The sequence below is a fragment of the Muntiacus reevesi genome, chromosome 1 (genome assembly GCF_963930625.1).
Source record: "Muntiacus reevesi chromosome 1, mMunRee1.1, whole genome shotgun sequence".
Taxonomy (NCBI): Eukaryota; Metazoa; Chordata; class Mammalia; order Artiodactyla; family Cervidae; genus Muntiacus; species Muntiacus reevesi.
Window position 1 is genome coordinate 53,488,050 of NC_089249.1, and position 26,213 is coordinate 53,514,262.

Consider the following 26,213-nt stretch of genomic DNA (forward strand, 5'->3'; position numbering starts at 1 on the left):
ATCTAGTGGTCAGGGCCCCTGTCCTTGGGAACCGGAAGCTTCCCCTCGGGGCCTCCCAGGTGCTCCTAGGTGCTCCCTGCAGGGAACAGTTGGGGGTGGGGGTAGACAGGATGCGGGCACCTAATGGCTAGGACTCCCTCCTCCCTGCAACCTCCCACACCCCTCGAACTCTGGTCCCAGAGTGCAGAGCACGTACGTTTGCTGATCTTGGAGGCTATGAACGCAGGGGTTTCTCCAAAGTCATTCGGGGTGTCCACCTCTGCACCAAACACGATGAGGGCCTTGATCATCTCTATGTTGTCTTTCTGTTGGGGGATGGAGTGAGGGGGGGTGGGAGTAGACAACAGCTCAGTGACACGTGGAGAGAAAGGACCTTAGCCTCTTCACCCCACAACCCATCACCTTGGGGGGCCTTTCACCAGGATGGGAAGAGACACTGAAACCCTTCTGACCTCCACTCGCAGTCAATCCCATATTGCAAAGTCTACAGTTGGAAGGCCATTGCCCCGACAAATAGGCTTATGAGTATCCCCATAGGTGAGGTTCTAAGAACCCAGGTAGAACCTGGAATGACACCCCCCTCCCCCAGCCTGCCAGCTCCTTCTCAAAGGAAGCAATGCATCTATGACTTGTGTCCCCAGGGACACGGGAACACTGAAGGGTCACTGCTGATTGCTTGCAAGAGCAGCAGGAAAGCATGATCAAGGAAAGGCCCCCCCATTGAGTCCAGGGGGGCTGGCTGAGTCAGGAGGAAACCGAGCACATGTCTTCCCTGATGGCAGCCCCCTCCCCAGAGCATGTGCAGTGAACGTCAGGAGGAGGGGCAGCGGGGCTGGCTGGGCACAGTTCCCAGGACACACCAACAGGCCGGCTGCCAGGAGACCTGAGCACTGGGCTTACGTCTCTCTCTTGGGGTGGATTCCCTTGCCTAAAACATGAAGAGATGTGTCTAGAATGCTGTTTTCCAAGTGGCTGTTCACACCCCATTAGAAGGTATATGGACACAGGTAAATGTGTATGTTTTAACTATTAGTTATGTATTCCTTCTTTGGTCACCTTTTATTTGCGGCCCTGGTTTACCACCTATGGTGGTAATAGCACCGATCCTTCAAGTATCGGTTTGGTGCTGCTGCTGCTAAGTCGCTTCAGTCGTGTCTGACTCTGTGCGACCCCATAGACAGCAGCCCACCAGGCTCCTCCATCCCTGGGATTCTCCAGGCAAGAATACTGGAGTGGGTTGTCATTTCCTTCTCCAATAAGTGTCGGTTTAAGTAAGTTTGAAAGCAAGCCAGGGCTTCTCTGGTAACTCAGTGGTAAAGCATCTGCCTACAATGTGGGAGACCCAGGTTCGATCCCTGGGTCAGGAAGATCCCCTGGAGAAGGAAACGGCAACCCACCCCAGTACTCTTGTCTGGAAAATCCCATGGGCCAAGGAGCCTGGTAGGCTACAGTCCATGGGGTCGCAAAGAGTCGGACACGACTGAGGGACTTCACTTCACTTTCTTTCCAAGTGACTAAGCAGCAGCAGCAAAAGCAAACCAACTTAAAGCAATGATTAAGTACATAATTGTAAAAGTGGTTCGTGAATCTGCCAGAAACTGCGCAGATGGAATGCAGGTGATGCAAGTATGGAAGCAGTGGCCTATGTCAGCACTTCTCAAAGTAGGAACTGTGGACCCCATGAATATGGAGACCCTTTAGAGGGTTCCAGAGCTTAGAATTGTTTCATAAAAATATCAAGATGCTGTTTGCTTTTATGCAGTGGCTGATTTTTATATAATTGTTTGTTTTCTTTTTGGCTTAGTTGTGGCAAGGGAGATTTTTCAGTTGTGACAAGCAAACTCTTAGGCTTCCCAGGTGGCTCAGCTAAGAATCCACCTGCTAATGCAAGAGACGTGAGTTCAATCCCTAGACTTGGAAGATCCCCCAGAGAAGGAAAGGGCAATCCACTCCAGTGTTCTCCCCTGAGAAATCCCAAGGACAAAGGAGCCTGGTGGGCTACAGTCCATGGGGTCGCAAAAGAGTCAGACACAATTTAGCAACTAAACAACAACAACACGCAGACTATTATTTGCAGCATGTGGGATCTAGTTCCTTGACCAGGGATCAAACCCCAGGTCCCCTCTATTGGGAACTCAGGAGTCTTAGCCAGTGGACCACCAGGGAAGTCCCATGGCTGACTTTTGTACCCATGGTGTAAAAACAACTATAGATAAAACTCCTGGCGCCTTAAGAATGAAGCAAAGCAGTGTCCACAGACTTAACTGTTGTCATGGTTTTCTTCTCTGCCACGTGCTCAAGCAAAAAGTAAATTCATTCATTAAAAAGCCAGCTTCAGGAGACTTCCCTGGTGGTCCATTGTTAAGACTCTGCACTCCCAATTCAGGGGACACAGGTTCAATCCCTGGTTAGGGAACTAAGATCCCACGTGCTGCAAGGTGTGGCCAAAAAAAAAAAAAAAAAAAGCCAGTCTCTTGATGAAGCACTAAGAAATGTTAATCTTACTACATTTCCACACTGGTGTTTTCAGTGTCATAAAATAGAGAGTGTGCACACAGCATGTCTGTGGCATAACCAAGTATGATGGTTGTCTCAGGAAAATTCCCACGTGACTCTCTGAGTCGTGAGCTGTTTTTCACGAAACACTGTTTTCACTTGAGAAACGAATGTTAGGCAGACTATAATTGTTCAGCTTTGGGTACCTAGGAGACATTTTCTCAAAAATGAATGCAGTGAGTTGTCACTTCAAGAAAAACAGCTGGCAGTATTTTGTGCCAGTGATAAAACTCAAGCTTTCAAACAAAAACTGGAATTCTAGAAAACTGATACACACCATGATGGGCTTCGATGGTTTCCCCAAATTTAGAAACTGTTCTAATGAAATCATGGTGATATTTACAAATGTGGGGGTGTTGAGACTGTAAAATGAAATGAGTCAACATTTGGAAGCTGGGCATACTCAGCGAACTAGTATTTTCCAAAGATGACACAGAATCGTACATAGGTTAAAAGATCCATGCAAAGTGCAAGAGATGCCAATAGATTTGACTGTAACAAAGTGTGAAAAGTCCAAGGAGATGGCTTCAGAGTGTCCACTGCACTCAACTTATCAGAAACTACCCCTTGTCAAGTTTGGTGCAGACCATGAATCTGAGCAAACTCTGGGAGATAGTGAAGGACAGGGAAGCCTGGTGTGTTGCAGTACATGGGGTCACAAAGAATCAGACATGACTTAGGGACTGAACAACAACAAAGAATATCCACAATTATCTGAAAAGGTACAGTTAACCTGTATTTTCCAACTATATACACATCTATGTGAGGCTAGATTTCTTCATATTTTTAACATATACAACAACATACTACAACAGAATAAATGCAGCAGAAGACAGGAAAATCCAGGCCTTCTCTGAAGCCAGGCATTAAAACGATTCACGAAAATATGAAACAATGCCAACTGGTTTCTATTATTTTCTGTTTTGGAAAATAAAGTTGATTTTCCATAAATATGTTACTTACAATAGCATGGGCTTGGCAAATCATTCTTGTTTTTTTTAATTAAAAAAAATTATTTTTCTTTCTTTTCTTTGGCTGCACCAGGTCTTAGTTGTGGCATGAGGGATCTTTGATCTTTGTTGCAGCATACAGAATCTTTGGTTGTGGCATGTGGGATCTAGTTCCTTGACCAAGGGTCAAACCTGCTTTGGGAGCACAGTCTTAGCTACTGGACCACCAGGGAAGTCCTAATCACTGTTATTTTTAAATGAATTCATAAGTATCTTGAAAATCCCTCACTTGTCATTTTTAATATGGTCAATATGGATAGATAAAATTCAAATAAACAAAGTATATGAGATTCTCAATAGTTTTTAAGAGTATAAAAGGATCAGACAGACCAAAAAGTTTGAGAACTGTTCAACTACATAATTCAAAGGGCCCATTCAGTTCTAAAAATGTTCACAGTTCTATTTACAGTTTCAGTCTCTTGGGCAACATCCCCTCTACAATTATGACCTTTGGTATAAAACAGGATGTCTTTGAATTTGTCCTAAATCTACTTCTTTTAGAGTCCCAGAGAGATTTCCTAGTTTATGACTCTAAGACAAGTTGAACAGAATTATGGGTATCTATGGTTTATGAATTACGGCTACAATTACACACACACACACACACACACATATCTGTAACAAATAACACTCCCTCCCTGGCATTTAATATGTTCATGCTGTAGTTTTCTAACCAGACTGCAGGCGCTTTAAGGGCAGAAACTGCGCTCTATGATAAACCAACAAAGGTGACCAGTGCCTGCCATGGGCCACGAAGATGTGTAAGCAGGCCTGCCTTCCAGAAGCTTGGAGCGTTCCAGGGAGATAAGAGTAACATGCAGATGAAGTTTGCCCTGATGATGCTGGGATGAGAACGAACATCCTAGGGATGCTCACTCTGTGCTGGGGCTTACATGTGCCGCTTAGACATCCCTCGTAGAGTTACAGGGTGTCTACCACTGAATCCACTCAACACCTCTGCCAAGCGGGTTACCGACACCTCCATCCTCCACATGAGGAAGTCAAGTCTGGCAGAGGTGATGTGAGTTGCCCAGGGTCACAGTCAGGAGCCAGAGCTGTATTTTCCCCTCTCACAGTGTCCAGATGTCACATGGAGGCATGGGAATGAGAGGTCCTGGAGTGCAGAGGAAGGGGTTTTTATTCTGGACTCAGAGGGGGACTGACCCCTGTCGCATGGGCAGCCAACCTGGGGCTCACCGACATGGCCAGGTGCAGCGGGGTGTTGCCGTGTTCGCCTCGGGCGTCGGCGTTGGCCCCGTGGGTCAGCAGCACCATGACACAGTCGAAGCGGTTGCGCATGACGGCCACGTGCAGGGCTGTGTTCCCCGCGGAGCTGGTGCCATTCACATCGCAACCCCGTTTCAGCAGCAGGCGGGCCATCTATGGAGACAAGAGTCCCAGCCCCAGTCAGCTGGGCGGCCAGAGTGGCTGTGGCCTGTGGCACCTGATGGCACCTGGGCACAGTCACTTCCTCAGGCCTTGGGCCTCTGGAAAGCTCCAGCAGCAGGAAGAGCCCGGGCGGCAGATGGCCCCAGACCTTGCCTTCCACACCCCTCAGGAACTAGGGGACAAAATGCTGAAGACGTGGTGACTTGCCAGGGGCTTCTGGGTCCTTTCCTGGAGTTCACAGGACCCTGTCCTTCCTTGCAACGCTTCCTCTGGTCCCTGCCCCAGAACGGCCCCACTCCCTATGACCCTGCCCGTGACCCTGCAGAGGTAGGACCCCCTCTCTGCGCCTTGGCAACACGCACCCCTGCTCACCAACAGTCCTGGGGGGCCTGGGCTTTGGAACCCGACAGACCTGAGCCCAAAGCTCAGCCTTTCTTCGTCCCCACTGTCTGAGCTGGGAAAGGCCACTGCTCCCCTCTGCACCTCAGTTTCCTCTGCTGTGAAAATGGGGATGCGAGTTCCCACCTCACAGAGTGAACAAAAGTCCTTTAGGAGGGCCTGACTTGGTGTCTAGCTCCTGGCATGAAGGGGCCCACAGTGGCTGGCAGGCTCCTCCCTCCTGGCCCGTCACATTTACAAGCAGGCCATGACCTTTGAGGGCACCCAGTGCGCTGCTGGGCTATGCTTCCTGGAGATGAGAGATCAGAGGCCTCCATCCTCCCAGGGGGTCAGAGTCTGGCTCAGGGACAGGCCTCAGAGGAGATGCTCAGCCAGGCTCTCTGAAGAAGTTAGAGCCACCACCATCACCACCACCATTCACCATCTTCGATTTGCAAGGTACTTGACAATTTATGAAGAAATCTCATGCACTGCTTTGCTGACTTCACGATACCTCCAAAGGTAAGCCATGGACTCCCAGTTCACACATGAGGAAACCACGGAGGGGACACTCGCCGAGCAAGGCCAGGCTGTCATCTCTCCTTAGGCTTACCTGCCTGGCGGGCCCACTGCGAGATCAATCCCCTGAGTGTCATCCTCAGAGGCCTCTCAGGAACCTCCTTCCTGTTGGCAGCTAAGGAATCAAGGGCTCTAGGACCCTCAATCCTGCCCACCCAGCTCATCCTTAGACACTACCTACCTCTGCATTCTTGGCCCAGTGGAGGGGGCTGGCTCCATAGCGAGGGTCTTTGCTATGAATCTGGCTGCTGTCCATGCCAACAATCATTTCAGCACACCTGGGGAGAGAGAAGGCATGTGGGAATGAAGAAGGCTGGCGGGGGCGACCTGATGTTGAAAGAGGTCATCATTTCATCAACTTGTGAGGGAAGGCTCCTGCAAACAGAGTTGCAACAAAACCAACCAGCATGCATGTCGTGGCATTTCAATGGTATCCTGAGTCCCTCAAGGCACAGCTCCAGCCCCCTCTTCCAGGAAGCCTTCCTTGATGACTTCAGTCAGCAATGATCTCTCTCATTGGTGCTGGCTGCAGCATTAGACAGGCTTGAGGTTAAGTCCCAGCTTCCTGCTGGTGACCTCTGGAAAGTGGCCCAACCTGTCTGCAACATGGGAACTGTCCTAACAGGATATGCTGAGGAATAAAGGAGGATTAAAGGATAAAAGATATTCCAGCACCTGGTCCTGGGCCTGGCACATGGCCGCCCTCCATCCTCCCCTGCCTCCCTGGTGTTTCAAACAGGGACTGTATCCTGTAGGAGGCGATAGGCAGGGTGGTTAAGAGTACAGCTTTCCACTCCTAGACTGATCAGCAGAAGAAATGAAAACAGGGGCTTCAATAGGTATTGTATGCCACTGCTGACTGCAGCACTATTCCCAATGGCCAAAAGGTGGAAACAGCCTAAGACCCCAAGGACAGACGAATGGCTAAGCGGAATGTGGGATAGAGGAATACAACGGAGGACTACTCTGCTTTAAAAAGGAGGGGCATTTGACACCTGCGATGACACTAAGGAACCTTGAAGACGTTAGGCGAAGTGAAACTGGAGCTTCACAGACCCAGCTCTCTATGAAGCTCAGCTGAGCTGACGCCAACAGCAGAGGGGCCTCCAGATTAGGGCTGGGATGGAATCAGTCCCAGTAACCCTAACACTTGTGATTCTCAGAGTGCAACTGCTGGGGCTGCCGTGTGGTGGCAGAGGGATGTGCCCCCTGGGGGTCCTGAGAGGTGTGTGCCTGCGTGCAGGGCACACTGAGGGATGAGACAACTGGTGTTGTCTTATGTGCAACGATCCACACGGGAGGCCTGGGATGTGGCTGCAGGTGTTGGAGGAGGGAGCAACCTGGACAGTATCTTGGAAGTAACCTAGAACAAGCGGGTTCCTGGGGCCAGTAGGGCGGCTAAAGTCAAGCCAGAGAGGGGCTACCGTGCCAGCCCTTGGGTATGCGAGAGCATCACCCATCACATGTGTCCACTTGGATCAGCAACTTGGTAACCTGGTGACTAAGGGGCGGGGGGAGGGTGTTAGGATTGTCTCCAACCATTTGGTCAGGTCTTTCTGAAAGTTCTAGTTTGTCTTGGCTGTGCAAGTTGAGAATCAAGGAAAGGAGGGTTTGCTGAGCTTGGAGCAGACCTTCGAGGGGACAGCAAGGCCCTTCAGAGGCCAGCAAGATGGGTGCAAACCCCAGAGGAAGGAAGACTCTGAAGGAGGGTTAGAGTGCCTGCCCTCCACCCAAGGGGGGCCTCTCCCTGTTCTTTCTCAATGTTTATCTAGCACTGAAGTAGATGGAAGGTACTGGAAGGTACTGTGTGACTTCTGTGTCCCCCTGGCTTTTTCTCATCCATCTCTGTAAGGCCAGTGCTTAGCACAGTGCCCAGGACTGAGGGACCATCTGACTCATTCACTCGTTCATTTATTCTAGATACTGTACCTGCTGGGTAAGATTTTGAAACAGTCATCTCTTTTACCCCAGCCCCCCACATCCACCACACACACACACACACACACACACACACACACACACACACACCCCAATAATGGAGAATTTTGTTGAGACAGGGCTTTCTAGGGCTGGGGAGAAGGGAACGAATGAATAGTCTACTCCCCTGGCAGCTAAGACTCACACACCCCAATAATGGAGAATTTTCTTGAGACAGGGCTTTCTAGGGCTGGGGAGAAGGGAACGAATGAATAGTCTAGGGACTCCCCTGGCAGCTAAGACTCCATGCTTTCAGTGCAAGGGGTGCAGGTTCAATCTCTGGTTGGGGAACTAAGATTCCACAAGCCACATGGCACAATCATAAATAAATAAAACAGCTAAGTTCTATTAAAAAAAAAAAAAAAGAGTGGTCCAGAGCTGCCCAAGACAAGGGCCTGGCACCTGCATCTCAACCGTGCCACCAGCCAGGAAGGAAGGACACATGAGGTGGATGAGACCTGGGGCCACTATACCAAACATTCCTAGGCTTCCAGCTGGGCGCAAAGGCCATAGACCCCTACAGCCATGAAGGTGCTGTGCAGATCAGACTGAAGGGCTTGGATAAAAAGACGATCCAGGTCAGGGAAGGGGGGCCTCCTGCACTGGGCACCACCTGGGGAAGCAGGAAACGGGAACCCTCTTAAAAGTTTAAAATTGTTTTTCTCCAGTTTGGTAGAGGGAGGTTCCTGTTCAGAAATTTAGGTGCATCACTGAACAACTTTGAAAGTCCAGTTCCTTCCTGCATGGTGGAGTTGGTGGACTGAGATTCACACACCACCACCACTCCCCGTTTATCAGATATTCATACTTCCTTTGTGCCAGGGCAGCTCTGGGCACTAGGATCTGACGCGCAACTAATGAGGGGGCCACAGTTTGCCTGAGTGGAAGGACTGGCTCTGCAGACAAGAGGCCCAGCGGACCGTGCAGGGCAGGGCGGGGTCTCACCCCTTCTGGGAGAACTTCATGGCCGTGTGGATGGGGTAGCCGCCGGGTCCCATGATGTTGCAGCGAGCGTTGCACAGCAGCAGCACGCGGACCATCTCCTGCTTCCCCAGCTGGCAGGCCAGGTGCAGCGGGGTCAGCCCCTGCTTGTTCACTTGGTTCAGGCCGCCCGACGCGTTCTTCCCCAGGAGCTGATGGCAAGATCGTGGGGTGGGCAGGAGAGCCAGACACAATGAGGCCCCCGACCTGTCCCTCCCCTAACACCCACCACCGTGGCCGTCCCTCTCTGGGGTTTCAGGGGAAGGGAAGCTGGACTCAGTGAGAACCCAGCCAAGAACTTTAAGAGAAGCAACAGAGAAAGGAGGCTCCAGGGGCAGGAAGAAGCCGGCTGTGCCAGTGTTGGCTGGGGCATTGGTCTGGCCTGCCTATGGTGTGCATGAAAAATTTCTCAATCAGGAAACATAAAAGCAGGTTGTATCTGGGATGGGTACTGGGGGTTTGGGTGGTAGGAAGACTCGCTTTTCACTGCATATCCTTCTAATCTGCCTGAATATCGTTTTGCTCTGTGTAGGTATGATTTAACTAAAAGAAAACAAAACAAGATACCAGTATTCATAAGACAACTGCAAGGCTTTTATTTCCTTGGTTGTGGCTGAAAGTTGTCTCCCTGAGGTTAATTATGACCCCTGTGGACCCTTGTGATTGGCTGGGTCTGAGAACAGGTTGGGGACCCAGCAGGGAAGCTGAGATGCTGGCATCCAGGCCTGACTCAAGGGCAGTTATGCTGCTCACAGTTCTGTGAGCCTCCCTGGGCACATTTCTTAACTTCACTGAACGTCAGTCTCCTTGGTGAGGAGAGGACAAGAGCCCCTATCCACAGAGAATTAATTAGACTACAGGGCCAGATATAAGACCAGCGATAAAGGACAGGTATTGATAAGAGTGTGTCCCACCCTCTGCTTGGAGCCAGGCTCCATGTGGCACTGTGCTGGGCCCACAGTGGGGTCTCAGTAAGGGTGAAGTTCAACAGTGGGTGCAGAATTCCCTTCCCTCTGAGCACTATTCATAAGACAGGAATCCACATTTTCTGGAATAATGTGGTTCCATTCTAATGCCAAGAGCAGAGAGAAGGATATAACCTTTGGAAGAATCTTCTAATTCTAGGCAATAAAATACAGCCCAGTATTCTGTCTCTTCTATCTGATATAGAAGGTAGCTTTTTCGTCACTTGATCTACTCGCCCACAACTTTTATTTTTTATTTTTCTGCCCAGCTAATCAAAACTTTAACAGAAGGAGTCTCTCTGGCACAAATGCCACAGCAGCCCAATGGAGCTTTGTTTGCTTGAGTTCCTGTAAAAAGTTAAGCCCCAGGTCCTACTGGACCATGGGCACCTTGAGGCAGGAGCTGAAATGCATTCACCCAGTCCAGGGGTCAGGCCTATGGCGGGTGTTTGGGATAAACTGAATTAAACTGATAGGCGGGTCTGGACTTTGAGCTCAGTTTGCAGGGCTGGAGGACTTTCCCTGGGTCATTGGACCAAAGGGGTCAAGGATGTGTCTCCATGACACGCTTGCAGAGGAAAGAGTGGGATGGGGGGTAGACCCACCATGGAGGAGCTCGGGCCTCTAGAATCAAGGTGGGGGCAGTGACACCTGAGCCCAGGGCCCCAAAGACAGCCGTGGGCACAGTAAGATGTGGCCAGCACCAGTTGCCCTGCCCCCACGCCTGCTCACCTGCAGCACCTGGGAATTGTCACTCTGGACCGCGTAGTGGAAGGCGGTCTCTCCGCTGTTGTCGGTGACGTCCATGTGGGCGTGGCAGTACTGCACAAGCTCCACCAGGATCTCGGTGTCGCCCTTGCGGCAGGCCAGGTGCAGCGGCGTGCAGCCCTCCTCATTCTCCTTGTTATTTGCGCAGCTGTAGGAGAGGGAGGGCTGGGGGGGTGAGGGGCGTGGCACTGAGAAAGCCAAGGACACGCTCGAGGGAGGTGGGCGAGGAGTCCACAAGCCTGCGTGCTCTGCTCCAGCCGTCTGGTTCAAACCCAGGGCTGAGTCACCGTGTTACTGTATCTGATGTCATTCGTCTCCTCCATTTTTAGTTCACTGTGCACACCTGTGTGAGGGACGTGCCTGAAGGCCACCTCGGCCTGAAATGGGCAGTGCGGTGGCGTAGAAAGAATCGCAGAAGGCAAAAATCTCACCAACCTTGGGCAATTCACTTAAGCTTTTTTTAGGCTTCAATCACCTTCTCTGCAAAACTATAAAAAATAAAACCTGCCAGGCCTGCCCTAGGAAACAGATAGAACTACTGTGAGATGAAACACCATGATGTCTGGGAACAGGCTGCTAAGCTGTCAAGGACAGTGAAGGGTTTTGAACTTTGGGTCTGGGAGCAGAAGCAAGCTGTCTGAGGCGGAAAACATCCTGCCACTTCAGGGCAGGATGGTGAGCTGGAACCCTCTGGTCGGCGCAGGGCCCTCACCAGGGCTATCCACTGACATATGCGTTGACCGAACGGATGTACCAATGAAAGTGCTGCAGCTTTAGAAGGGCAACCAGGCCTTTGGAAGGTGACACCAAGGAACTGGAGCCTTGTCAGCTGAGTGACCTTACGAGACACATAACCTCTCACTGGCATGACACTACCTCATGGGCATGTCGAGAGGATTCAAGTTCACGGTGTGTCGAAAACAGCGACCAGGGATCTGGTACCTGGTATCCACTCCAGAAACATTACAGTGCTCTCTCTCTTAATTCAGTCAGCACTCCTCCACGCCAACCCAGAGGCAGTGCTGCCCACTTTTCAAGTCACACGTTCTGGGCCACCTCTGATGTTGTGGAGGGGAGCTGAGGCAGGACTGAGAACTCCCCATCCCCATGCCCAGTGTCTCCAGGGTCCTGCCCTCCCACCCCACGTGGTCAGGTGCCCCGCCCACCTGATGATGCGGCTGTGATGGAAGCACTCTCGGATGCCCAACTCCACCGCCAGGTGGGCCACCGACCAGCTGGGGTGGCTGCGGATGAGGTCGGTCAGCTGCTGCAGGACCTCAGCTTGCAGGATGTGCGTGGAGCTCTCGTAGAAGGGTGGCAACTGGGAAGAATACTGCTGGAAGTTCACCAGGGCGTCGGCCTCTATCTCCAGCTGGAAGAGTCTGAGGAGCCAGGGCAGAGGAGGAAGACATGAAAATCAGCCAGGAGAGGCCCTCAGCCCGTGCCCTTGATAGAATCCGAAGACTTGCACCCCCTCAAACAGGTCCCTGCCTGCTTCCAGGTGTGGACTGACCTGATCCAGCTGGACTCTCCTTCCTCCCACACACACCCTTACATGGAGGTGGTGCTTCCTTTTTATCTGAAAAGATTTCCTGTCTTTTCTTTCTTTTTTAAAAAATAACATCACATGTATTTCCACAAGCACTGCTGCATATCCATGGCCCAGCATGTAATCAAAACTCACCAGGCGGAGATAAGAAAATATGAAAGAAAACCAACAGAAACAATATACAACAGAAACAGATCTCTAAGTAGGGGTGGGGGTGGGGCTGCAAACACTGAAGCTATCTGACACAGACGTTAAAATAACTGTGATAATATTCAAGAGGACAAAATAGACAATTTTGGCAAATCACCTTAAACTATTAAAAACAAGAACCAACCAAGTGGAAACTGAAGAACTGACAAATACAATAGTCAAAATTAAGAGCTCAATGGCTAGGCAGAGTAGCAGATTGGACAATGCTGAATAGAAAATTAGTGAAAAGGAAGATAGGTCAGAAGAGAGTAAGTACAATAAAGCAAGGAGAGATAGAATCTTGGAAAATACAGGAAAATAGATAAAAGACACAAATCCCCATGACCAGAGGAGCCTGGCAGGCTGCAGTCTGTGGGGCCACAAAGTCGGACATGACTGAGTGACAAAGCACATAGAATATATAATGAAAAGATCTAGCACACATATAGGTGGAGCCACAGAAATGGAATAGAATAAGAATTACATAGGACTTTTCTGGTGCTACAGTGGATAAGAATCTGCCTGTCAGTGCAGGGGACATGGGTTCAATCCCTGGTCTGAGAAGATTCTACCCGCTTCGGAGCGACTAAGCCTATGTGCCACAATTACTGAACCTGTGCTCTAGAGCCCATGAGCTGCAACTACTGAGCCTCTGTGCTGCAACTACTGGAGCCCGTGACTAGAACCTACGCCTCACAACAAGAGAAGCCACCACAGTGAGAAGCCCACTCACCACAACTATAGGGTAGCACCCACCCTCTGCAATGACAGAAAGCCTGCATACAGCGAGACCCAGGGCAACCAAAACCAAAATTAGTTAATTAATTTTTTAAAAAAGAAAGAGAACTGTACAGAAACCATACTTGAAGAGTTAATGACTATGAACTTTCCAAAACTGATGGAAGGCATTATTTCATCAATGTTAAATATCCTATATATATAGGATATCAAATATCCTATATCCTAAATTACTAATCTACCCCCCTCACCAAATCCACACTTACACTCCTCCCACTGGGCCACTGAGCAGTGGTAATTTATATGACTTTATTCTTTAATCTTCCCTGGTGGCTCAGATGGTAAAGGATCTGCCTGCAATGCAGGAGACCCAGTTTTGATCCCTGGGTCAGGAAGATCTTCTGGAGAAGGGAATGGTTACCCACTCCAGTATTCTTGCCTGGGGAATTCCATGGACAGAGGAAGCTGGTGGGCTATAGTACATGGGACTGCAAAAAGTCAGACACAACTGAGCAACTTTCTTTCACTTTTTACCCTTTAATCTGGCTTTGTAACTGTTTTACCAAGACAGTATGGTGGAAGTTATGGTGTCCTAGTTTCTGGATCAAGGCTTTAAGAGACTGGAAGCCTCTATCTCTTTTTTCTTGGAACTCAACCATCACACTGCAGGGAAGCTGAAGCACCTAAGGGGATGACTCTTGGCCCTGAAACCTTAACCCTGAATGAACTCCCAGTCAACAATACAGTACAGTACAGTGAAGTCGCTCAGTCGTGTCCGACTCTTTGCGACCCCATGGACTGTAGCCCGCCAGGCTCCTCTGTCCATGGGATTCTCCAGGCAAGAGTACTGGAGTGGGTTGCCATTTCCTTCTCCAGGGGATCTTCCCAACCCAGTCAACAGCCAGCACCAACTTGCCAGTTGTCAGTCATCTTAGAACTGGATCATGAAGTCAAGTCACCCCAGATAATACCATGTATTGAGTTGGCCAAAAAGTTCATTTGGGTTCAAACGTACTTTTTGGCCAACCCAATAGAATCAAACTGAGTCTTTCCCACTAAGGTGTGCTCAACTCACAGATCTGTGGGCTAAATAACATACTATTAAGCCACTAAGTTTTGGAGGAGTCTGTTGCATAGCAATAACAGAGAGTAACATATATTGGTCAGCATATTGTAATGTGGCAATAATTGACACATGTGCCACATTACAGCTGCTAAAAACAAAATGCAAAGAGAAAACATTAAAAAAGGAAAAGAGGAAAAAAGTTGTCTTCAGAAGGCAAGCATCAGACTCAACAATGAAGCTCAACAACAAGCTCAACAATGGAAGTCAGAGATAATGAGATGACATCCTAAAGAAATAAAAGAAAATAAATGGCATTAAGAATTTCACATCCAGAAAAAAATTTCAAGTATGAATTTGAAATTAAAATATTTCATCAAACAAAGGATAAAAAGAGAGAGAAAAGGAAACAGGCTGATTGTTTCATTAGTGGACCCAAACAAAAGGAAATATAAATGGATTCTCTTCAGGTAGAAGGATCTTGACCCTAGGTGGGTGGTCAAAGAGGCAGGAAAAAAAAATTAAGCACCATAAAAATGGTAAATATAGGAGTGAATCTAAATAAATACTGACAGTGTAATGTCTTATTGGATTTAAATTAAAATACTATAAAAAGAATAGATGGCATAGAAGTCTTGAGGGCGATAAATGGAGTTAAAGGGTTATAAGACCCCTTTATTGTTCTGGAAGCTGTCAAAGTACCAATTATAGTTCTGTAAGGTCAAGGATCATCAAAAAAGCAAAAGAAAAACATCTATTTCTGCTTTATTGACTATGGCAAAGCCTTTGACTGTGTGGATTACAATAAACTGGAAAATTATGAAAGAGAGGGGAATATCAGACCATTTGACCTGCCTCTTGAGAAATTTGTATGCAGGTCAGGAAGCAACAGTTAGAACTGGACGTGGAAAAACAGACTGCCAAATAGGAAAAGGAGTATGTCAAGGCTGTATATTGTCACCCTTTTTATTTAACTTATATGCAGAGTACATCATGAGAAACACTGGACTGGATGAAGCACAAGCTGGAATCAAGATGGCTGGGAGAAATATCAGTAACCTCAGATATGCAGATGACCCTTATGGCAGAAAGTGAAAAAGAACTAAAGAGCCTCTTGATGAAAGTGAAAGAGGAGAATGAAAAAGTTGGCTTAAAGCTCAACATTCAGAAAACAAAGATCATGGCATCCAGTCCCATCACTTCATGGCAAATAGATGGAGAAACAGTGGAAACAGTGGCAGACTATATTTTGGGGGGCTCCAGAATCACTGCAGATAGTGACTGCAGCCTTGAAATTAAAAGACGCTTACTCCTTGGAAGAAAAGTTATGACTAACCTAGACAGCATATTAAAAAGCAGAGACATTACTTTGCCAACAAAGGTCCGTCTAGTCAAGGCTATGGTTTTTTCAGTGGTCATGTATGGATATGAGAGTTGGACTATAAAGAAAGCTGAATGCACAAGAATTGATGCTTTTGAACTGTGCTGTTGGAGAAGACTCTTGAGAGTCCCTTGGACTGCAAGGAGATCCAACCAGTCCATCCTAAAGGAAATCAGTCCTGGGTGTTCATTGGAAGGACTGATGTTGAAACTGAAGCTCCAATACTTTGGTCACCTGATGCGAAGAGCTGACTCCTTTGAAAAGACACTGATGCTGGGAAAGGTTGAAGGTGAGAGGAGAAGGGGATGACAGAGGATGAGATGGTTGGATGGCATCACTGACTCAATGGACATGAGTTTGAGCAAACTCCGGGAGTTGGTGATGGACAGGGAGGATTGCCATGCTGCAATCCATGGGGTCGCAAAGAGTCGGACACGACTGAGCAACTGAACTGAACTGAACTGAACTGAACTGAAGGTCAAGGATGTATGTTACAATCTCTAGGGTTCTATCAAGAACTGTGAAGGGTTTCAGATTTTACCCTAGTTGCAAACTAACAAGTCTGTCTGACACAGTTTCATGGATGCTGGCAGAAGACACAAGATTCCTGGATGAAAGACAAAGGGCAACTTATTACTCACAGCAGTAGCATTTGTGCCAGAGGATCACCATTTGCGCCAATTCTCTGGGACCCATTTCCCAGAGGGTGACATTAAGAGGGTCAGGTGACACCTGCTCATGTTGCCTAAGAAGAGAGAAAACCTGAGAGCAGGGAACTTGAATCTGTTAAAAATCATCAATGAGAACATCTGTCTAAGCTTTGCTCTGGAGGAAAATATTATCTTGATTACACAGAAGAGTAAGCAAACCTACTCTTTGCTCTAGAAAAAGACCCTGCCTCTATCTTCCATGGCTATTCACGAGACAAACATCCTTGTAAAGATAGTGTGGAACAAAGGCAGTCAGTCTCTGCTTGTAAGATGTACAAAAACACAAAAGGCCCATGGAGAACTACCTCCCAAAAGATATCATTAAAAGATAATAATAGAGTATAGATTTCCAAGCTAATAGAGATGGGTAAAATGGAATAATAAGAAAACATTCAATCATGAATTGCAAAAGCACTATGCTAAGTGAAAAAATTCAGATTCATAAGAGTACAGGCTGTATGATTAAAATGAAAGCTCTCAGAAAGCTGGGAATAAAAAGGAACATTCACGATGCAACAGAACCACACACGGAACCAACAAAGGTGTGTATCTGGGTATTACTTTTGAATCCTGCAACTTTACTAAATTCATAGATTAGCTCTAGTAATTTTTCTAGGGTGTGTATGTGGAATCATGCTCATCCTCTTGCTTAGTCACTAAGACACATCCGAATCTTATGACCCCATGGATTGTAGCCCACCAGGCTCCTGTGTCCATGGGATTTCCCAGACAAGAATACTGGAGTGGGTTGCCATTTCCTTCTTCAGGGAATCTTTCCAGCCCAAGGATCGAACTCACACCTCCTGCATCTCCTGTATTGGTAGGCAGATACTTTACCACTTAATCCACACAAGTGGTAAAGAATCCACACAATCTTGAGATACAGACATACAAAATACCCCTGCCAAAATGCTGTAAGGAAAAGAACTTTATGTTTTAAATGCTCAAGACAACTGAGCAGGTAGTTGCCCGATCGAAGGGGCTCAACTGCACATGTCATCAATAAAAGGCAAATTAAACCATAATTACGTACTAGTACAGATCCAATGGATCAGAGGATGTGATGTAACAGGAAATCTTACTTACTGCTGGTAGGATATGCGATGGGCATTATTCATGGACGTTGAGAATATGTACTGCATCGACCCACCAATTCCATTCCTGGATAGATACCCAGCAGAAATACAGGCATGTATGCACCAAAACCAGAGACAACCCAAATATCTGATAACACCAACAAATACATAAAGTTCAGTTAGTTCCATTCAGTCGCTCAGTCGTGTCCGGCTCTTTGCGACCCCATGAATCGCAGCACACCAGGCCTCCCTGTCCATCACAAACTCCCGGAGTTTACTCAAACTCATGTCCATCGAGTCGGTGATGCCATCCAGCCATCTCATCCTCTGTCATACCCTTCTTCTCCTACCCCCAATCCCTCCCAGAATCAGGGTCTTTTCCAATGAGTCAACTCTTCACATGAGGTGGTCAAAGTATTGAAGTTTCAGCTTCAGCATCAGTCCTTCCAATGAACACCCAGGACTTATCTCCTTCAAGATGGACTGGTTGGATCTCCTTGCAGTCCAAGGGACTCTCAAGAGTCTTTTCCAACACCACAGTTCAAAAGCATCAATTTTTCGGCACTCAGCTTTCTTCACAGTCCAACTCTCACATCTACACATGACCACTGGAAAAACCATAGCCTTGACCAGACGGACCTTTGTTGGCAAAGTAATGTCTCTGCTTTTTAATATGCTATCTAGGTTGGTCATACATAAAGTTAGGCTGTAGTTATACAATGGGATTCCACCGCACTGAAAATGACTGACACAGCAGTGTGCAAAACACAAACCTCCAGACAAATGCTGGTCAAAGTAGCCAGACACAAAAGCAATTACAAAAGTCAGATTAATGATCACCTTGTGGGGGGGAAGCGGGCCTTCCAGGGTGCTAGAGTGTTCTCCTTCTTGACAAGGGTGGTGTGATTTGTCACAAATACCTCAGTAACCATCACTCCTGGGTATATATCCAAAAAAAAATGAAAGCACTAATTCAGAGAGATACATGTGCACCAATGCTCACGGAAGCATTATTTACAACCGCCAAGATATGGAAGAAACCTACATGTGCATCAACAGAGGAACAATGGAATACTACTCAACCACAAAAAAAGAATGAAATCCTGCCATCTGCAACAAGGGTGGACCTATAAAGTATTATGCTTAGTGAGATAAGTCAGACAGAGAAAGACAAATACAAGATGTTATCACTTATCTATGGAATCTAAAAAATAAAACGAATGTATGTATCAAAACAGAAACAGATTTACAGATGCAGAGAACAAACTATGGGTTACCAATGGGGAGCATGAAGAGAGGAGGGGCAAAATAGGGGAAGGGGATTAAGGGATACAAATAACTACATTTAGGGACTTCCACAGTGGTCCAGTGGTTAAGAATCTGTCTTGCAATGGAGTGGACACAGGTTTCATCCCTGGTTGGGGAACTAAGATCCCACATGCAACGGGGCAACTCAGCCCCCATGCTGCAACTAAGACCTAGTGTGGCCAAATAAATAAGTATCAAAAAAATAATTACGTATAAAACAGATGGCAACAAGGATATATTATACAGCACAGGCAAATAAAGTCACTGTTTTGTAATAACTTTAAATGGATTATAGTCTATAAATATATTGAACCACTATGTCATAAACCTGAAACTGCAAATCAACTAGACTTAAAAAAAAAAAAAACCCAGAAAATAAAAAAACAAAGAGAACAAACAGGAGGAGAGGAAATGATGGTGAAATATGTCAAACAGAGGAAAACTGCCTGAATGCAGGCTGTGCCTGAGGGGGAAAGTGGAGTTAAGGAGATTTTTTTTAAAGCTTATTTGTACAGCAATAGGAAATATCTAGTGAAGAGGAGGGAATTATGTGGGAGAGAGAGGAAAGAACTGGTAAACTGATGTCCTGACGTGGATGAGAGGGGACGATGACCTGGAGGCGGGAAGGGCCTCGGTCAGACGCACGGCTGGTGTGTCTCGAGTCACAACGGGGAAGGGCCTGGATGTGGGTACAGGTTGGGGTTGACGGGGTGGAGGGAGCTCTTCTTCTCTTCCCCTGGTTTCTGCTTTCTCAGTGAGACAGAAGCCAGGTCCTCAGTGGAGAGTGAGCACGGACAGGAGGGACTGGAGGTGGAGGAGGGAGGTGGAGGAGGGAGGACCAGACGTGCCTTCCAAGAGAACCGGAGAGATTCTTTATTAATTTCGAGGCACTAGGTCTTAGTCGTGGCATGGGGGCTTAGTGATCTCATGGCATCCTGACCAGGGATGGAACCGGTGTCCTCTGCAATGCAAGGCAGATTCTTAACCACTGGACCACTAGGAAAGTCCCTACATGTGGGCTTGCCAAATGCACAGGCTCGCATCCAGCCCATCCATCCTGAGACCTGAAAGTGAGAGCGGTCAGTGTGGAGGGGTGTTCCTCCAGCCATGGTGGAGAATTGGAATTAACTTGTGTTGGGGTTTTGCCAAGTAAACATGATGAACAGATAGGACAACAGGAAAGCAGAGTGTATGCAAGTGTGTGAAGACAGTGATGTGCTGTGGAGTTTACACTAGGTAAGGAGTGAAATTTGGAAAACTCAGCAGTGGCCACAGGACTGGAAAAGGTCAGTTTTCATTCCAATCCCAAAGAAAGGCAATGCCAAAGAATGCTCAAACTACCGCACAATTGCACTCATCTCACACACTAGTAAAGTAATGCTCAAAAATCTCCAAGCCAGGCTTCAACAGTATGTGAACTGTGAACTTCCAGATGCTCAAGTCAGTTTTAGAAAAGGCAGAGGAACCAGAGATCAAATTGCAAACATCCATTGGATCAACAAAAAAGCAAGAGAGTTTTGGAAAAATATCTACTTCTGCTTTATTGACTATGCCAAAGCCTTGGACTCTGTGGACCACAACAAACTCTGGAAAATTCTGAAAGAGATAGGAATACCAGACCACCTGACCTGCCTCTTGAGAGATTTGTTTGCAGGTCAGGAAGCAACAGTTAGAACTGATCATGGAACAACAGACTGGTTCCAAATTGGGAAAGGAGCATGTCAAGGCTGTATATTGTCACCCTGCTTATTTAACGTATATGCAGAGTACATCATGAGAAACGCTAGGCTGGATGAAGCACAAACTGGAATCAAGACTGCCAGGAGAAATATCAATAACCTCAGATATGCAGATAACACAAACCTTATAGCAGAAAGCGAAGAAGAACTAAAGAGCCTGTTGATGAAAGTGAAATAGGAGAGTGATAAAGTTGGCTTAAAATTGAACATTCAGAAAACTAAGATCAAGGAGAGTGAAAAAGTTGACTTAAAGCTCAACATTCAGAAAACTAAGATCATGGCAAATAGATGGGGAAATAGTGACAGACTTTATTTTGGGGGGCTCCAAAATCACTGCAGATGGTGACTGCAGCCATGAAATTAAAAGATGCTTGCTCCTTGGAAGAAAAGTTATGACCAACCTAGACAGCATATTAAAAAGTAGAGACATTACTTTGCCAACAAAGGTCCGTCTAGTCAAAGCTATGGTTTTTCCAGTAGTCATGTACGGATGTGAGAGTTGGACTATAAAGAAAGCTGAGCGCCCAAGAATTGATACTTTTGAACTGTGGTGTTGGAGAAGACTCTTGAGGGTCCCTTGGACTGTAATGAGATCCAACCAGTCCATCCTAAATGAGATCAGTCCTGAGTGTTCATTGGCAGGACTGACACTGAAGCTGAAACTCCAATACTTTGGCCACCTGATGTGAAGAACTGACTCATTTGAAAATACCCTGACGCTGGGAAAGATTGAGGGTGGGAGGAGAAGGGGACAACAGAGGATGGCATGACAGAGGATGACAGGTTGGATGGCATCACTGACTCAATGGACACGAGTTTGAGTAAACTCTAGGAGTTGGCAATGGACAGGGAAGCCTGACGTGCTGCAGTCCATGGGGTTGCAAAGAGTTGGACACGACTGGGCAACTGAACTGAACTGAACTGGAGTGAAATTCACAATAGGGGTGGGGATGTTGAAAAGGCAGCAGGGTCATTGCCCCATCTGCAGGGTGGGCACTTTGCATTCAGAGTACCAGAGGGAAGGAGCGAGACAGTCAGGAGGCAGAGGTCGGAAAGTGGGATGCTTGGGGTTTGTATCTATGAAAGAGCTGCTGTTACTGGTGATGACTGGGCTCAGGCAATGGCCATGTGGACCAGAAAAGGTCAGACACCAAGAGACCTGGGTGTGAGGAGTGGCATCCTGTGAATGAAAACAGTCACCAAGAGTCAAGACAGGAGCAGTGATGGTGCAAGGGAGGTCCGAGCCAGAAATTCAGACAGTGGTAAGGGAGAAGAGAAGGGTAAGCACAGGCTCACAGAGCAAGTGCCCAAGAGTTGCGGGCCAAGGAGTGTGGGGAGAGCACCAGGGTAAAGAGAAATTACAGCGAGATGAGGTCTGTGCAGGGAACATGAGTCTCACACAAGCCTGTTAGGACATTCAGTCCACCGAACGTGGGTCCTAACCCACCTTTTCTAGCTACTGCCTGAGCTCCTAGAGGGCGCAGACCTGCCCTCAGTGGAGACAGGCTATGGGCTGGATAAACAGTGAATGGGTAAACTCCAGGCTGTGTGTCCAGGCAAAGCCCCAGCACAGAGGGCCTCAAAAGTCAACCCCCAGGGGCCAACCCCTAGGGGGAAGTCAACCCTCTCCCCTGGTGGTCCAGTGGCTAAGACCTCACGTTCCCAATGCAGGGATTCTGGGTTCAATCCCTGGTCAGGAAACTAGATCCTATATGTAGCAATCAAGAGTTCAAATGCCACAACTAAGATACAGTGCAGTCAAATAAATAATTAGAAAGAAAAAAAAAAACAAAACTCAGTCCCCTTTTGAGAAGAGAAGGTCATGTGTCACATGTGCTTTGATCAATTCCTCCCAGGACTCCAGGGAAGTGCAGCCCTGCTTCTGCTGAGATACCAGTGGGAGGCTGGCGGGGCTCATCAAGGGCCATATGTCACAGGTCAATGTCAGCAGCAAATGATTAACTCGTACCAGGAAGAGAAGTGTGGACGTTATCACAATGTACACAGTGGTGCTACAGGTGACCACCACAGGGCTCGCCCCAGAAGAGCGCGTCGCCTGGACCATCTGCCAGGCTGGGGGCCCAGCATGGGCCCCGGGGGAGCTGCACCCTGCACCCCCCAGCTCATCCTACTGCGAAGGGGCCTGCCTGGATGAAAAGGAAGAGGTGGGTCCTCGAGCTAGAATGACTGGGTCTGAAGCCCGGCTCTGCTATCCGGCGGCTTTGTGACTTCAGCAAGTTACTTAAATTCTCCAGGCCGTGTTTCCTCCTCTGTAAGAAGGGGTCAGTGACAGCCCTGCCTCGGGGACGGCCATGAGGGTAAAAGGAGCTGAGAGTCAGACCAATGCCTCACACACACTAATTTAACGCAATGCTATCAGAGTTGCATCTATACCAGCCAGCATCCAGCTCTCCATCCATAGGGATGCTACAGGACTCCCTGGCCTCTGGAAATAAAACCTGAGGATTCAGAAGACCCCCAAGCCCCTCCCCCATCCCGGAGCTCTGCAGCTAAAGAATAGGAGCACCTCCACCTGGAAGCAGGGCCCTGACAGCCCCATCCCACACATTTAAGTACTTTGGCCATTGTTCAAAGCCCTCCAGCAAGGAAAGGAGGAGACTTAAAAGACAGAACCTTGACCCCTTGAAGAGGAAGTGTAGTACCCCAAGCCTGCTCTCCACAACAAAGTGCAGGGTGTTCGGAGCAGTGGGGTGCACCCCTACCCCCACCGCAATGACGACCCCCAGTGAGAAGCCTAGGGTCAGGCACAGCATGTCCTCGCCACAGCCCTCACTCCCGGTCACTCCCAGGCCTTGGCATCACCATTTCTGCAACTCTTTCGGACCCCAGCTCCAGCATTCCACCCTCTAACCTCCACTTCCCGCCTCCCAGCTCACTCCCTGGATCACAAGACAACCTGCCAGGTGAAACCAATGAAGAAGGGTCATCAGCATCAGCCCAACGCAATGCCAGTCTGCCAAGTTCCCCCAAGTTCCTTGCCTTCTGGGTCCTTGGCCTCTTTCTCTCCCCTTTTCTCAACCAGTTCTGCATCTGCTCGGTTCCCTCAGCCCTGTCCTGGCTCCCTACCTTTTCCCCTGGCCCACGGAGGGGGTCCAGCACACCCTGAGAAGTACAGGTGTCCACCCCTTCCAGGCTCCCCCCAACAAACCTCGGCCAACCAGCCCTTACAAGGACAGTCATGCCTTAACGACCCAGGGCTACCGGTGCTCCCTGGACCTTTCCCCATGTGACTTTCTCCACTTCCTCATCCTTCCTCCCTCCCTCCATCCATGTGGGTCAAGTCTCAGGGCAGGAAACAGTCATCCAGCCCCAGTCCCTGCTGCCAGGACCCTGATGGGCCGGATGTTATCCAAGCCAGAAGTCCCTCCCTCCTTTCTAAGAGCGGCCACCCCATCCATCACAGACCCCTCAGATGTCGACTGGAAGAAGCTGCTGTGGGTCAGGGGACCTCCAGGCTGAGACCTGGGAGGAGTCAAGGGAGCAAAGTGGGGGTGGGGAGGGGGCGACTGACCATTACCCACCGGAATCCACTCTGGGGGTTCCTGGGGTTGACCAGGATGCAGTCCCACGTGCGGTTGGGAGAGTTCTGGAACAGAATCAGCTGCCCTTCCTCTCGGACCCGGCGGCGTGAGTGGTAGTCCTCAACGGCCACCTCCTTCACCCGGAATGGGTTCACGAACAAGTTGGTGACACTGCTGAGGGTGTTGACCAGGCGGCCGAAGAACTGCATCCTCTGGGGGGGCGGTGGGGAGGCCCCCCCACCTTCCCCCTCCGTCTGGAAGAAAACGGAGTCTCGGGTCAGCCGGGCGCGCTCTGCCATGCCCACCTCACCATGCGTGGCAGCTCCCCGCACGGGCGCCCCGCTGGCTCCCCACCAGTGCTGTCCCCGGATCCTGGGCCTGGAGGGACCTGGAGAGAAGAGGGGGAAAGAAAGAGAAACAGCACTGAGCGGGACGGAAGCGGGGCTGGTGGAAAGTTCCGGAGCTGCCACTGTGCACAAGCGAACAGTGCCGTCCTGCCTCCCGACCCAGCTTCCCCAGCAGAGACTCAGTTTCCCCATCTGCGGTGCAGGGCTGCCATGGTCACAGCAGGCGGCAGGCGTGAACACACGTGACAAGCGACACTGCCCTGCGCAACGGGGGGCGGGGCGGGTCTCGCTCTGCAAAGTATGGAATCGACTTTTGGGAACTCAAAGAGCTTGGCGTGGCTCCTTTCGAGTCCACAAACAAAACCAGTGTCACCTCTCCCCTGGATGCCGCAAGGGGACCAGGGTCACCCCACACTCCATCGGGGCCATCTGTCTCAAATCTTCGGTGGGGACTTCCCTGCAGTCCGACTAAGCACTTCCACTTCAGGGGACACAGGTTTGATCCCTGGTCAGGGCAGTTAAGATCCCGCATGCCACGAGGTGCGGCCAGAAAATAAAATAAAAAATAAAACCTTCCATGCCTGCTGTCTCAGGCTTCTCTTGGCCTTCTGAGAGAACACAAAAGCATGCTCCTCAGAAATGAGCGTGACCACAAAGACTCAGAAGGAGTGACACAGGTTTGGGTGGAAATTCTGTTTCATGCTCACAGGGTCATACTGTCTGCCATGGAAATTGCTCCCAGTTTGGATGACAGAATTAGATGTTATTTCCTACGTTCCCAGAAAACACCCTACCTTCCTCAGGCAGTGCCACCAAATCTCTGCCTCTGTGCTAGGACAACACCTGGCAAAAGGCGTGTGAGGTGCAGGACACAGTGTGGGTGTCCTGGAGGAGAGTGGGCACTCTGGTCTACGTACGGACGGAGGACCGACCGCAGGCATGAAAGGAAGAGTAAGAGGCCTACAAAGAATCATCAAAACAGGGAGGCAGGGTCAGTGATCATCTCCACATCAGGAGATACTAAGCCTTTACAAGGCAGTAGGCCCTGAGCTAAGTAAGCACTTAGCGGTCTCCCTTATTTCTCACAAACCACCTGAGGCAGATGGCCCAGGCACAGAATACAACTCTGGAGCAAAAGTGCATTCAGATCCTGTCCTCACCACTGACCCTGGGTAAGTTACTCAACCTCTCTCTAAGTCAGTTTCCTCAACCACAACACGTGGACCACAACCAGGCCTAATAATAGAACCTCAGTTCAGTTGCTCAGTTGTGTCCAACTCTTCGGGACCCCATTGACTGCAGCATACCAGGCTTCCCTGTCCACCACCAACTCCCGGAGCTTGCTCAAACTCATGTCCATTGAGTCAGTGATGCCATCCAACAATCTTATCCTCTGTTGTCCCCTTCTCCTCCCACCTCCAATCTTTCCCAGCATCAGGGTTTTTTCCAGTTAGTCAGTTCTTCACATCAGGTGGCCAAAGTATTGGAGTTTCAGCTTCAACATCAGCCATTCCAATGAACATTCAGGACTGATTTCCTTTAGGATGGACTGGTTGGATCTCCTTGCAGTCCAAGGGACTCTCAAGAGTCTTCTCTAATAGCACAGTTCAAAAGCATCAATTCTTCGGCACTCAAATTTCTTTATGATCTAACTCTCACATCCATACATGACTACTGGAAAAACCATAGCTTTGACTACACAGACCTTTGTTGGGAAAGAAATGTCTCTACTTTTTAATATGCTGTCTAGGTTTGTCATAGCTTTTCTTCCAAGGAGTAAGCGTCTTTTAATTTCATGGCTGCAGTCACCATCTGCAGTGATTTTGGAGCTCAAGAAAATAGTCTGTCACAGTTTCTATTGTTTCCCCATCTATTTGCCATGAAGTGGTAGGACCAGATGCCATGATCTTCATATTTTGAATGTTGAGCTTTAAACCAGCTTTTTCATTCTCCTCTTTCACTTTCAAC

At 48.6% G+C, this 26,213-nt stretch overlaps 1 protein-coding gene across 5 annotated transcripts in view; it reads right to left on the reverse strand.

The window, feature by feature from the left end:
- Window positions 1-26,213, reverse strand: part of PLA2G6 (phospholipase A2 group VI) — a 56,081-nt gene that overhangs the window by 19,884 nt on the left and 9,984 nt on the right. For 2 of the 5 annotated variants that reach the window (XM_065943735.1, XM_065943732.1), the window contains exons 2-8: window positions 23,899-24,286; window positions 11,770-11,985; window positions 10,568-10,751; window positions 8,835-9,022; window positions 6,094-6,190; window positions 4,764-4,946; window positions 197-305 (exon numbers count right to left, since the gene is read on the reverse strand). In XM_065943735.1, the coding sequence (XP_065799807.1) occupies window positions 197-305; window positions 4,764-4,946; window positions 6,094-6,190; window positions 8,835-9,022; window positions 10,568-10,751; window positions 11,770-11,985; window positions 23,899-24,197 (1,276 nt within the window). In that variant the 5' untranslated portion in view covers window positions 24,198-24,286. Of the gene's footprint in view, window positions 1-196; window positions 306-4,763; window positions 4,947-6,093; window positions 6,191-8,834; window positions 9,023-10,567; window positions 10,752-11,769; window positions 11,986-23,898; window positions 24,287-26,213 lie in introns of those variants that run through there. The other 3 variants (XM_065943733.1, XM_065943734.1, XM_065943736.1) reach the window with 3 other exon arrangements.